At 35.9% G+C, this 14,156-nt stretch overlaps 2 protein-coding genes across 7 annotated transcripts in view; one reads left to right on the top strand and one right to left on the bottom strand.

Annotated features, from left to right (window-relative positions):
• Nucleotides 1-21: 21 nt before the first annotated feature.
• Nucleotides 22-2,465, bottom strand: LOC122396246 (protein LSM12 homolog). Its single transcript, XM_043394465.1, has 3 exons — nucleotides 2,344-2,465; nucleotides 1,438-1,814; nucleotides 22-1,238 (listed from the first exon to the last, which is right to left on the bottom strand). The coding sequence occupies exons 1-3, from the start codon at nucleotides 2,462-2,464 to the stop codon at nucleotides 1,140-1,142; spliced, it is 597 nt and encodes a 198-aa protein (XP_043250400.1). The 5' UTR covers nucleotide 2,465; the 3' UTR covers nucleotides 22-1,139.
• Nucleotides 2,466-3,076: 611 nt separating this feature from the next.
• Nucleotides 3,077-14,156, top strand: part of LOC122396341 (QRFP-like peptide receptor) — a 47,601-nt gene continuing 36,521 nt past the window's right edge. For 5 of the 6 annotated variants that reach the window (XM_043394646.1, XM_043394647.1, XM_043394648.1 and 2 more), the window contains exon 1: nucleotides 3,077-3,234. The gene's annotated coding sequence lies outside the window, so the exon portion shown is untranslated. Of the gene's footprint in view, nucleotides 3,235-3,700; nucleotides 3,783-14,156 lie in introns of all 6 variants that reach the window. The other variant, XM_043394645.1, reaches the window with a different exon arrangement.

Here is a 14,156-nt window from a genome sequence, read left to right as displayed (position 1 = left end):
AAAACATAATGTAGTGTCGTAATGTAAAATTTCGATAAAAGCATCAATAAAGGAATAATAAACGTAAAACAAGAGCCATAGAATTTATATTACATTTATTTGTGTCTTTTCATGTAATTAATTTTATAATCTTTCTTTTCTTTCTGCCCGACTTTTCTTCGCGTTCAAAAAGTAAAGAGCACGAGACGAATTCCGTTATCATTGCAAATGAAGCTATCCCTAATTGTAAGTTAGGTGGCGCTTACGCCCTTGCACAGACCAAGTCGATGTTTCCTTAAATAACAATTGTTTAGCTCGTTCTATGCGAGGGATGTCCTTTTATTTTACAATGTCATATTGCTACCGAAGACGTCTCGTGCCGACGCAGGCGTGATATAGTGTTGACGTTTGCGTTTTCTTGTTTACAAATTTCGAGATCGATAGTACCATATGAGGAGATTTGAAATAATTTGTATCATAATTCGCGAATGAACGTAAGATTTCAATCAGCATCGAAGTAGAAATAGTTGCATATGAAAGTTTTCGTTGATCGTTTCTTTTTAAATTATGATACTAGTTAAAAATGATGAACCGTTTCATACGGACTTAAATCATACCGCGGTGATCGATTTGTTTTAAAAAATTGGTACTTTGTATAATAATCGAATCATGTTACCACCATGTATATCAATGATCTGTAAACAACTACTAAACGTACTTGTAACAATGTAAAACTAAACTAAAACACACCTGCATCAGAGCACATGTATGAACAATAGTTCCAGCAGAACGTAAGTTGTATGGCAGCTTGTTAGACAGAATAAACAAGACCCTTCATTGAAGAGTACGGTTCGTGTTAAAAATCGAGTATGACGCGTTCCATTGCTTTACAAAATGCTGCTCATACGACGGGATCAATGTATTTGAAACTTATTTAAAATTCTAATATTTGATTTGCACTTTGTTTTCATAAAGTGCTCTTTAATCGAAACACGTTGAATTTTATCTATGATGCTGATTTTCATGATAGGCTTATGTAGTAGTTTTGCAATGGTTTCCTTTTAGTATCCTGTTATCATTGTTTCCTACTTTCCATCAAACACTGGAACTTCTGTGACAGGATGGTAGCTTCGTTCATGGTATAGTGCCTTTTTAAACTTTTATTGCATTGCACCTCCTTTTTGCTTTTGCTGTTGTTCCCGTTGTTGTTGTTGTTGTGCTTGTGCCGATGCCTCTGTATCTTTAATATGTTTTTCAACCTGTACAATTATACAGATTAGTGATATAAATACACATTATCATTAGGGGTGTGCGAGAACCCGATGATCGAGACGAATCGGGTCGATTCGAGCTCTCGAATTCGGGTACCCGTCCCGATCTCGAACAAAATTTCGTCTTCCTGATCAGACCCGATATTTCGGGTTCTCGCATCATGTATCGCTTCTTTGAAATATTTACCACTTTTTTTACATGTTTGTATGCTCCAGATTCTATATTACCATGAACATTATCGACTTTGTACGGTGGTCTAATTGTAACATTATCAAATACAACGATATTTGCTCCATTCCACGTAATTTCCGGAATTGTCTTTGATATAGTACTGAAGAGTTTTTGTCCCTCTGGAGATACTCCGGCCTGCAGAGCCATTACCAGTTTCTTTTTCTCTTCGATTTGCTTACGTACTCTTCTGTTCAATTTTTGCAAATTAAGGCTTTGTGGTGGTTCACTAGTTGTGGGACTAACTTCCCGCTTTACTTGGACCTCAGACACCAAGGATAAATTTACTATATGTACGTCGTTTAACGTGGGTGCACCACTCGAAGAAGGACATTCTGTTTGATGTCAGTTAAGGAATCACTGTTATCATTGGGTTTGAAAGTTAAATGCACTTTCGTTTCATAGAGATTCCTGTCACAGTGTCTTATGCTTAAATGAATTCTAAGGTTATAAGTGAGATATTGGAATTTTTCTTATTGCACCGAAAACATTTCTTTTAGCAATTTTTGCGGGAAACGAAGGTGAAAGTATCTCCATAGAGCGTGGAAATACATTCGAGAATGGATCGGCAAAGAAATAAAACGAATGGAAAATCCAGCATGGTTGATTGAGTGACGAAACTAACCTGACTTCGTGTGGCTGTTTAGAAAATCACCAAATAATTGACAAGCGGTATTATACATTGCCCGTGAAAAATCGCGAAACGGAACGTAATTGTCGCTAATTAAAAATTACAAAACCTGTCGCAGTTATCTCTAAAGTTATTTACACTGTAGCAATGTTAAACGAACGATGTATGAGCGCTGAATCAAAGTATTCGTTGAGAAGGGCGATACTTTCAGGGAATTTATAAGAAAAGGATACTTAGGATCAGCATTTTAGTTTGTGGATCGAACGCTAACACTTCGCCTTCGATCTCCTCCTTGTAACAGGTTTTACAGGCCACCGTACTTCCAATGCTGAAACAATCGTTGGCGCCGGCCATTTTTCACTATGAACTGAGAACCGCGGGCTCCCTATCGCCATCTGTTCTGATTTCAAATGTCCCTCGAAATTTACCCGATTTCCGTAATTCCCGCTCTACGTTGTGACTTGAAACATTCGGAGGATGTACTTTGTCTAATAAACGATTGAAACAATCTGCTTTCTCTATTAGCAAGAGGTTAAAATCAGAAGCGCCATTGCAATATGAATGCATGATTGTTTTCGGTAAGATTTTTCATTCGAATGCTTTAAACTGCAAATAAACAAAATTTTGTAAGAGGTTACAATCAAAATTGTTAAACTGTTGCTCCATGGACAGAAAGAAGAATAATAATAAGAAAATTCATTATTCTTGAACGATTATTTTTAGGGGTGTTTTTTTAATATTTGAGTCGTTCTCTTTTCTAGAGAAAACCTTTGCGATCACGCAACCTGTACATCATTGGTGTAATTATGATTTCTTTTACAGGTTGCACGAGGCATCGTTTATCTTCGTTCATCGTTCGAGATAGCTCGTTCGAGTTCGGGGTGAATCGGGGCAACTCGGGTTGGCGGGTAGTTCCGTAGTCGCGTGGCTTCGTCGGTCCTTCAGTTTATAGATACCACTCCGCCGATGAGCATCGTGGTAACGTGTTTCCCGAATCTGTAAACTTCGCGTCTGTCATGGAGTAAGTGACAAATGAACGAACGTTGCATTGACAATCAAACTCAGTGTATGTGTTCAGTGAAGCACAGTGCCTCTGCTTCAACTGGTCCAGTAACTTTTTCATGGTAAGTTTTGCAACTGTATTTTAATACGTCCATACGAAGTTTCATTTGCAAAAAAGCTCGTAGATATTAAACGCACAGTAATTTGGAGTTTCATTGATTCTTTTTATCAAATTGAAATCTTTTTTCGTGAAGTTGGGGCGACTTATTATAAGTCTTAGTTTGCTATCAGTGGGTTGACATTTATTGGCAGAAAGCTTTTCGGCAAAACCACTAATGTCGCTCTGTCACACGAGGTTTAATGGCCACGAAAGATAGTGCGTGAAATTCGATATGAGACACTGCTTCTTGACACGACAAGTGTTCTTGGTACTCAATGATAGGGGTTTAATCTTAGCATATGGGATAAAAAGAATCTTTCTTCGTGCAGATGAGGGGTAAATTGTAATAAGTTTAGTCGCCGGTTAAATTGGCCAGTTAATTTATACGTTTACATTAGGGCTTAACATTATTTTTATCTTGTCCGTAGACACGAGTGTTATGAAACGTGCGAGGTGTCAAAAGTTGTCGGAAGCTGATGGAGGTCATCGTGAAAAGATTTTTTTCGCGAGGTAACGACGCTCAGCGTAAAACGTAAATAACAGGCCTACAAAAGGAACCCGTACGAGTTCAATACAGAAGCTTTGAAACGAATGCTAATTACAAACTTTTGCGTGACTTATTCATCGTAGGGCTTAAGGAGTTTTTTCAACGGTACTGCTTAACAAAAGCAAACATGGAAAATTGTCTTTTAAGTGAGCAGTGGTAAAGGAGTATCATGTTTTGCGTTGGTTTAAAAAAAAAAAATGCAATTCTACTATCACACATGAATCGAGTAATCAGATTTTGTACATTCGTATGTAAGTGAAAAACGTGACGCGAAATATTTTCCGTGTTGTATCTGCGATATGCTTTTTCCGTTTGACAAACAGTTTTGTTTGTGGAGCTTTTTACTTCCTATTTCGTTTTGTCGTTCGTCGAGTTTATTATTTTAAACGCAGGTTCGATACTGTATTATTGTTGAGAGACACGAATAATTTCAAATTGAAAAATATTAGTTGGTCACAAATAAAAAGAAATGATGGTCACATTCTTATTTCGTCCTTCGAGCAGCTTTTTTTGTAAGGTACGATTAATTACGCAGCGAAATTGGTATACTTTTTGGCTTACCTTCCCATAAAACAATATCAAATTTTTAGAATGCATATGATAAAACTAAATGAAATATACAATTTATTTTTGCATATGCACTTAGAAAAATGATTCCAAAACATACGAGCTAAATATCTTTATTGTTCATGGTTGTACTAAAATACTTCATAGGATAGAGTCATGCTATAACAGCCGCCTTTTTCAGTTTGAATTTTACGTTGAATTCCGTAGTCGTCGTTGGCCTATAACAATTGCGCGATAGAATACGTAATTTTATCATTTGTCACCCGCATCTCTTCATTTCGATTCACCTATTCGATTAAACTCCGGCCTTTGAGAATTGACAAAGCTGGATACGTAAACGTGAACAGGATACATTCCAAAGCGTTCGACCATGTGAATAATCGATAAAAGGGAAAATAACGTACAGGGTGAGACGTCCAACGTTATCATCCCAGACATCTCAATTTCTTTCTTCGATACATAAATACGATCCATGAAAATATCGTTCCGTTCGAAGGGATAAATACCACGATTAGACGAATCATCCAATTCCATTTAAAAAATGAAGAAACACCCGCGAAAAGAATGATCTTTTACGATATTTGCCGCTTCGAGTCGGACATTTTTAGTATTATCAGAAAGGGTGAGAGATTTTTGAGATTTCACAGGGGGGGGAAAAAAGAAACGCTTCACCCTGTATACTAGGAGACAACAAAGTTTCGCTGCAGGGGATGTAAGTCGTCAGCGGATCGTTTTCATCAGAGAACGGAACTCTGTTCGTGTATCGCATAGAAATTTCGATATTTTCCATTCGATTTCCATATATTTTTATCATCGATATATTTGGTATTCAGTTTGCGCTGGAATTCATGCTTGTTTAGTTATATAATAGAAAAAAAATTTAGTTCCTTTCACGGATTTGAATGAAATTCATCGCATTCTGTAGATTTCTTTTATGCTACAAATATGGCCGCCGAATTGCGCAAGTATGTCAGAATTTCGAATATGCGAGGTTAAACGCGCCAGAAAGCCTGTTATTAATCATTCCGAGAGCGACGTATTTAGTGGAAAACTATGTAGCAGAGTTGTGATAAGTGATCGTCTAGGATCCCCGACGTTCGAGAGTTTGAAATGATTAAAGAAATTAGAAATATTGTACGATGTCTGAAAACTCATTATATTGTGAAATAGAATAATTCTCTCTGCGGGGACATTCCACGAGAAATCGATTGCTTTTTGCGGTCGATGTCTGGGATTTTGTTGAAATTGGAACACGATATAGTCCACGTGTAATTAGTTCGAATAATCATTTTACTGATTTCAAATCTGTTTAAGAAATACATTATATTAATCAAACTCAATATACATTGCTAACGAGTGATGTTTGTGAGTTCTATAATTTCAAATATGGAATCTAAGAGAAAACCGGCTGTGCAAATAAATTTTTATCTACGAAGCTAGCAATTATACCGTATTATTATTTCGAACTTTTCTAGCAGATTAAAACTCGTCTTCGCAATGTAAAACTTCCATACAAATTTTTATATTAGATTTGCAAATTAATTTTTGGTCTTTTTTGGTAACGTTAAAGTATATTTAAGCATAGTCAAATTAGATTTTTAGTATCAAAAGAGTCTCTATTAACATTTGTACACTTCTAACAATTTCTATTGCGGCTATCTAATATTTTGCCTAGCTTCGTTCTCAATTCTTTTTTTAACATGGGTGATTTTTGTGCACAACATTGTGTATTGAAAGAAGGTTGAATCTCATGCAACGTGAGTTGACATAAAATTTAAGGCTGTTGGTAGTTCCGTAAGTAAAGTTTCTCAAGTTGGATGAGAACCACTAGGACCAATTTACCGCGTGTACGCAGCTGTTCACAGATTGCCGTTTTACAGATGGATTTGATTATTGTAAATATAATTCTATATACGTTCCGAGTTCCAAATTCCGAGTAGTTTAATTTTAGGTCATCGAAAGTTTGCGATAAACCATCCTAATCACACGGTGTCGAATGCATGTTTAGCAATTCACAAGTAAACAGGGATCAACACAATAAAGATCTGGCAGTTCGACAAACATCCGCAGAAACAACTGTCGAAAATTCGCGTATATTCAGGAGAGAGTAAGGCTCAATCCGACTATTGCCTATAAATACTAGTTTATTGCGAACACGTGGCGCTTGTTTGAGTGCATAACATCCGACGCGATATCGTTCCTTGCGCCTTGCGCTCTAGCCACAATAGGGCCAGGCAAATTAAGTTTATCACAGAACTGTTTATGCACTAATGCTTCCAATTTCCACGCGCATAGTTTGAAGTTCAGTGCACTTTAGTTTTCCCAACTATCGATGCTTCGATTACAATTACCATTAATACTTGACTGGACCAATTATTATTAATGACTTTAATACGGAAACTAGTTCAAATATTTCGAGCAGTTCATAAACACAAACCTCAAAGTTCAATTTCAAATCCAACCCCATTTTATTACAATGCAGTTTTCTCAATATAGGAAAAAATTTGCTGAGAACGTGGAATATTAATGTTCGCGTGGTCCAGTACGTAAAATCTATTTTAAAACAGCCGTTGTTAATATTGCAAGATTAATAGGGTTCACTTTGGACAGTTTTACCGCGTAGTAAATTTATTGCTAGACCCCCGGCAGGTAAGAAGAAAAGTCAGAAACAATTTAGATATGGTACGTTACGCAACACGATTTTCTTATCAACGACGCGAACAAATAGTTCGGAATGGAATTTCCATAATAATTGCGAGCTCGGGGAACCAGACAATGTAACAAGGTGAATTATTTTACCGGGAATGAAACACGATCTTCGGTTGTGATATAAATCGATTGGAAATTTATCGATATCGTTTTCTCGGTCGACGCGCGAATGGACGAGAATTCGTCATTGTTCCAGCCGATTCTCATCCTCGGGAATTCATTTCTCGCACAGAAGCTCGGACCATTGCCAAAGAGCTCGCCCGCGCGTTTCGCTTTTGCGATCGACGATCGTTTTATTTCGAGACAAACCGAACACCAGAGACAGGGGGAAAAAAAGAACAGTTTTTCGTTAAATTATACCTTTGAGTTATTACTCGATGCACATAAATTGTTACAAGATAAAACCATTCGAGATACTTTATTCTGATAGAAGAATAATAAAAGTGATATAGATCATCTTAATTTAAAGAATCGCGGAACATAGATCAGTAGCTGATCTTACTTTATTCTAATTTAGAACCGTGCACGTTTTTAATTAATTTTTTGTTACGATCATTATCATCATTCTGATTAAATTACATATAATATTAAACTCTGAAATATTAAATTAAATTTAACTACTGCAGCATGTATTTTTTCAAATTTATTTTTTAACCGCTATAGCTCATATTACATCCAACTTTTAAATAGTTAATTTCCATGGATATCAATAATAATAGTAATGAAACACAAGACGATGTTCGTAAAATTTTTCATACCGTGTGTGGCAGATTTCGTATCACACAAAGATAAAATAATTTTGCATTCCAGTTGGAATGGTTTCATTACTGGCAGTTTCAGTTATTTCGAATAAGTCTGCATTTTACAGTATGTAAATTAGTTGTCCTTTATTTTCGTTTCGAATAAAATTTATTCAGCCCGCGCAGCGGGGACTTAACGTTCACTCGCGGAACGAGAAAACAAAGAAACAAAGGTGACAGGTTGAACGACGAAGAAACGCAGAGAGACGCTGAACCAAAAACACATTAACTGGGTAAGCGAACTCGCTTAAGAGTTTGGCAAAATAAAAGCATCGACGACGCGTGACAGTCAACCCTGAAATAAATTTAGACAACTCTTGTCTATGCGTCCTTGTATCGGGTTGTTCCGTAAATCTTTGTCGTTTCTTGCATGCCTCGAACCTGATCTAATATACCAAACACCAGTTTGTTTAAAACAAAAAATTGTAACATTTGAAATTAATATCATAGAGATTTAAATTCATTTGTGACTTACACTGTTGATCATAAGACTAGAGAATAACGAGTACAAATTTTAGAATCATTCGTAAAGTATTAGGTGAATTGAATACTTTTGAAGGTTATGTTCTTTTGCCTAGCTATATGTCAACACTATTATAACTGCTTAAGATAATTTGGATAATTCATTCGTACACCTAATAATTTTCTCTTTAGTAAATTAATTCATAAATTAGAATTCATTTCTGACTTTTCTGAAAGATTCATCTGGTTTTGTCATTGTACCTTCGCGGTACGATCTGCCATTTTGTTGCCTCGCTATTCACCGGCTTGATGGAATCTAAGTAAAGTCTATTGTACTATCTGGAATGACGGTTTTGTTTGAATTGCTTTAAGCCACGATTAACGTTTCTTAAATATTTGCTGATGAAACGCGCGAAGATTTTCTCATTAATCGCTTGAATGGCGCTGAGGGAGTCTGAGCATATGGCATACAACGCGTGCTTGTTCATGTTAGCTAGGTCTACAGCATTATTGACGGTTGCACACTCAGCTGTGAAAACGGAGGCGTTAACGTCGAGAGCGATCCTCTTCTCCTAATCGAACTGAACACTAAACTATAAAAGATTATCGCCCATTGTTTTGTTTTGATACTGTCCATCGTAAATTTGTATAATTCTTGTAATTTGGGTATCTTTCGTAATAGAATCGTGCTGTCCATTATTTTGTCTATATTCTCTTAATATCAATATCACATCCACAATTTCGCTGGATGTGCGATCTCACATCGTTCATAAACGCGATCATCTCGTAATAACAGAGTACTAAGGAGCGAAGCACAAGCAATTCTAAAGGTATGGAGAGAAGGAATTCTGTAATGATGGTCCTATATCCCACGAGTACCTGTTCGTAGTTACCATCGATATAAAACGTTCCTGTCGTGTTCGCCAATTTGTATTATCGCCCGTCTCTTCGAATTCTTGCGTTGAGAAATGTTTCAGGAAGATTCTTGGCATTCACTGAAACTTAATTACATTCTATGTAACAAGCCGTTGGATTTGCGTTTCGTCCTGATTCGTAAATTGAATATTACTTCGTCCTCCCTGTCTCGTAAAAACATTATTTTAATCTTCGAGCGAAACAGTATCTTATCATTAATTGGTAAAGTAAATTTTAATTGGTATTAGACGATGCTTCTTATCTATTACACAGTGTGCTTGTAACAGAATTTGTAAGAAAACTAGGACGATTCCGTATTAGTTTGATGACGTGTTTATTTGACCTAGTTTATTTCCCAGTTAATAATTAGAAAAGTTTTGGCAAAAGTTAGTCGGCGGTAATCTGATTTCGAAGGGAGAAATGGCGGAAGTCGAGGACGGCGTAGCGCGAACTTATGCTGTTCCGGGCGTTTGGCGCTTTTTTTACGTCAACTATTAATGATGACAAAGTCTAAAATTAGCCGCGAACGTTGTAAAGAGATCGTAACATCAGGAAGCTGGACGCAAGTTCGCGCTCGTCTGTCACCGAGCCGCGCGAAATAATTTCGCCCGGTTTCGGAAATTCGGGGAGGAAAGAATGAACGAACAATACGGGACAAATGGCGAGAACGAACGAGAATCAAAAGTGAATTCGAAAGAATTTAATCGAAACGGATACGCGTGGTTTTTTTTTCGATTGGTTCTGTCCGTGTAAAATCAAGGATCGAACGAAACTGTGAAGTTTCGAGTCATTCTTTTGAAACTGGCGATACCGCCTGAATAAACACGGGCTCAGGCTAAACGAGGGGCTGATTGCTTGCACTGTATAAAGTTCTGCTCGGTTCGGAATAGCGACGAAGATTTACCGTTTTTATATTACCCAATTTTTATTCTGATTTTGAAAATCTTCGAATGTCGAGAATTATCTTCGTAAACAGGAAGAATTTTATGTATTTCTATATTTCAATTGTACGGATGCTTTTATCGATAGTCGTGTATAAAGTTTCAGAATAAACGGAATGCTGAGTTTGCAGAGCGTTTAAAAGAACAAACAGGTACACAGTAAAAGATAATTAGGTCAGTTTCGAAAGTTCAATAATGAAACTGAAGATGCAATTACTGTTTAATAACATTGAACAAAAAAAGAAACGAATCGATTCTATTTGTAGTAGGTCATTGCATAAATTCGTGGCGAATTTTTGAGAGAATGGAGCGAAATAATTGTATACCACATTTTTTCCTTATTTTAAGTGTTCTTAAACGTTTTCGACTTTAATGTTATACCTTTTAAGTGAGAAATTTCATCCTCATCGGTCTAAGGAGGACGAATGGCGGGAAGTTATGGGACGATCTAATATTTCGAAGTTTTTGGAGCGCAGTTATGCATTTCGTTTGATAAGGTCAAATTATGTTCGCGTGCTCGTGTCGAGAACGGTAAAAAATTCTTCGAAAACCGTTTGATAAGACTTACTTGTCTTGTAGTAGTATTGATAACATAGTGTTGACAAATATGGTAACCTTGTTGGTAATTATTTTCTAAAAATAAGACACTAGTAAAGTAATAGTATCAGTCGGTTATGGAACAGATAACATTGTATAAGATTGTTACAATATAGAGCAGTACATAGAAATTAGAATCAATCTGATTTGTATTCTATTTTTAAGTTTGAATACTCCTACATTTTCCAAACAGAATGTGACTAAAAACCTCTCTGATGTATCGAAAATTTAATGCGTGTATTTAATAAAGGATATTGTTCTCTCGCTCTTTGATTAATATGGTTAAGGGGAGCTTTTTCCATAAAATTGCGTTCATTAATGTTTGTAAAATTTTATGCAGAACAAACTATGTTGAAAAGCAGGAAATACCATACGAAACAAATTGGAAATTTGTTAATTGCCGTTTTATAAAATTCTGTAGTATGTTAGACTTACTTTATTTGAATTATTTGGAAAACTATCGTAGAATAATGAATTGCAGTGAATGAACGATATTAAAACCAAACAAATTGTTAGTTATGGTACACACGACCTTAACTCGCGTGTGAATTCTTGCCTTTCACGTGTTTGGTTAAACTATGGTTTGTATTGTCGAGATCGGGACGGAATACAAACTACAACAAGCTCACCCACACCCAATGGTACGGTAATGAGCGTCAGGGTGTTGTATTTCAGTTCAGATGATATTTCAGTTCTGAATCCAGCGGCCTGAATTCTAGCGAGTGCAATGGATTTGGTTTCACCGGAATGAAACGAACTGTCGCCACAGTGAATTAAAGAACAAGCATGTATGCACATATATTGTACATACAGCTTCTCATTCCCAACAAAAAAATACTAAACCACTTTTGTCTAGTTTCGCGATATTCGCATTGAAATATCTCCTAAACTAATACTATAATTTTTTAATTAGAACCATTCGTAGACTCGATAGTGTCTACAAGCTTCTTGGACCTCTCTGAGGAGCCCCAGAGGTGGTAGACACGCCACACGGTAGATGGCGCGATAAAAAAAACAGTAAAAAAACAAAATGTCCGGTCACTTTCAAACTTTGTTTCAATACGAACGGAACTATTTCTAAGGGTTATTTGCATTCGTCGTGAACGTTTCGTCCTGGAAATTTATACGTATTCAACGGCGAAGTTTTATCCGTTTTAAGATCGCACTCGAACTACTTGACACGGAACACGAAAAGTACATTAGATTAAAAAGTGGTTCCATACCGCCATGATATATTCGCGGATACGCGGGCACATAATAATTATCGATTCGACAAGGGTGTGCAATTACATAACTACTTCCCACCGAGTTTATGCGAAGCAATTAAGCTAGAAAATTAGTGCATTGAAATGCATCATTTACGAACCGAGATTTCCCCGGAGTGAATAGTAAGTCTTGTGAAAAACATAGGAACAACATCGTTAACTAATAAATAATCCCATTTTTTCTAACTTTTTTCATAGCTTATGGCAATAGTTTGAAGTAACTTTCAATAAACGTTAAATTTTCTTGCAAATATTCGCATTGCAACGCCTCTTCTTCATTAAAGGATTCAATCATTTGTTTGATCTCTTTCATGTGCAATGTATAAAAAAAAAACGATGCATTCAACTACGTTCCCCGCATTATTAAAATTGATTCTGACGGCAATGGAACGTTTTGTAATTTATTTTTATAAATTCCCACGCGTAAAACGGAGCTTTTAAAAATACTTTCTGTACAGTTAATATTACTTCATTCGCTCCCGCAAATTGCAATCGTATTTATTCTGATATTCTATTTAAATCATGAATAAAACTTGTTATACGTAACATTTATTAACTGCAGGAAATTGCAATGTTATTTCTTGTATCTAATAGCAGGAGGAAAGGAAATCAAAGAAAGGAGGAAACGTTTCGAATAGTCTCGGAATTTTTACATATTTTTCACTAAAATTCGCGTTGTTTGCATTTTGAGACATTAAAATCCTCCAATCTATTCAGAAATTATGACATTTTAAACATACGCATTTTTGGGGAAACATTTCAGGATCAGACATTGTATTTTTGTTAATGAATTTTTTTCCCGAAAGTGAGTGAGATTTCGAGGGTATATCTATTCACCAAAAATGTTTGTAATTAACCCCCACAACCGAAAATAATTTTTTCAGAACGATTTGAAATTTTTTTTTTGCATGAAATTTCAGGGGAATCGGAATTTCAAGATCAGACATTATATTTTCGGTAAAGAATTTTTTTCTCGAAAGTGAGTGAAATTTCTAGGGTATGTCTGTTCACCAAAAATACTTGTATTTAACCCCCACAACTGAAAATAATTTTTTCAGAATGATTTGAAATTTTTTAATTTCGCATACACCTATTCGAATTTTTTTCTCGAAAGTGGGTGAGATTTCGAGGGTGTATCTGTTCACCAAAAATGCTTGTAATTTACCCCTGCAACCGAGAATAATTTTTTCTGAATGGTTTGAAATTTTTTTTTTCGCCGTAAAATTTCTGCATGTATAACATTGAAATAAATCGAGTGTTTTATCATTTTGACCAGCACTATAATTGAAGATGTTATGGTGATCTGCTTTTGCCGAGTCACACTCTATATTTTCTGCTCGTGCAATCATCATTGGTATTATCACGAAGTTATACTCATCTTCGATGCATACTAACTACGCGTGTCCTGTGATTTGATGTATAATATATTGCTGGCATACGAGGCAAGTCCAGCGCGGTCCATCCGACAAATCAAAGTTGTTTAAAACAAGGGTGGATGCATTGTTACGTGTTACAAACACAGCAATTTGTTGTTATTTTCTATCGACAGCGGAACGATATTGTATTGTCAACCGTAATTGTTCTAGTTTTAAATGTGTAGAATATTTTATGAACACGCGAGTCCATGGCGATGAATAATAATAGCGATAAGAACGTAACTATATTATTTTGCGATATCTAATCGTGTCCGTAGCAGTTTTATTATATCTTGTTTCTAACGTTTTTCAACAGAATCCAATTATATATTTCATACTATAGTTACAAAAGTGTTAGTTGTTGCAAAACTTTCCTAGTATTACTAGTTTTGTTAAAAAACAGACGTTTTCTTTGGACTTTGAAAATTAGCAAATGGTTTCTTTCTCGCTATATAAGTATAAAATGAAATATTCACGAAGCTTAAGAAATCAGGCCATAGCAATACTTTCCCCTTGTTACGGTCTCTAATCGCCAAAAAAGTAAAAATTACTATTGCTCGATCTGCATATAAATTATTTCCTTCGTTCCCAATATCGACAGATTCAAATGAAATTACTAATCCACGCCCGCCTAATTTTCTGCAATATTCAACGACATGTAATGTC

This window comes from Colletes gigas, unplaced genomic scaffold (assembly GCF_013123115.1).
Source record: "Colletes gigas isolate AHSC1104 unplaced genomic scaffold, ASM1312311v1 Colletes_gigas_Sc00007, whole genome shotgun sequence".
NCBI classification, from domain to species: domain Eukaryota; kingdom Metazoa; phylum Arthropoda; class Insecta; order Hymenoptera; family Colletidae; genus Colletes; species Colletes gigas.
Note: the sequence above shows the minus strand (reverse complement) of the source record. Positions and strands in the feature narration are given on the sequence as shown.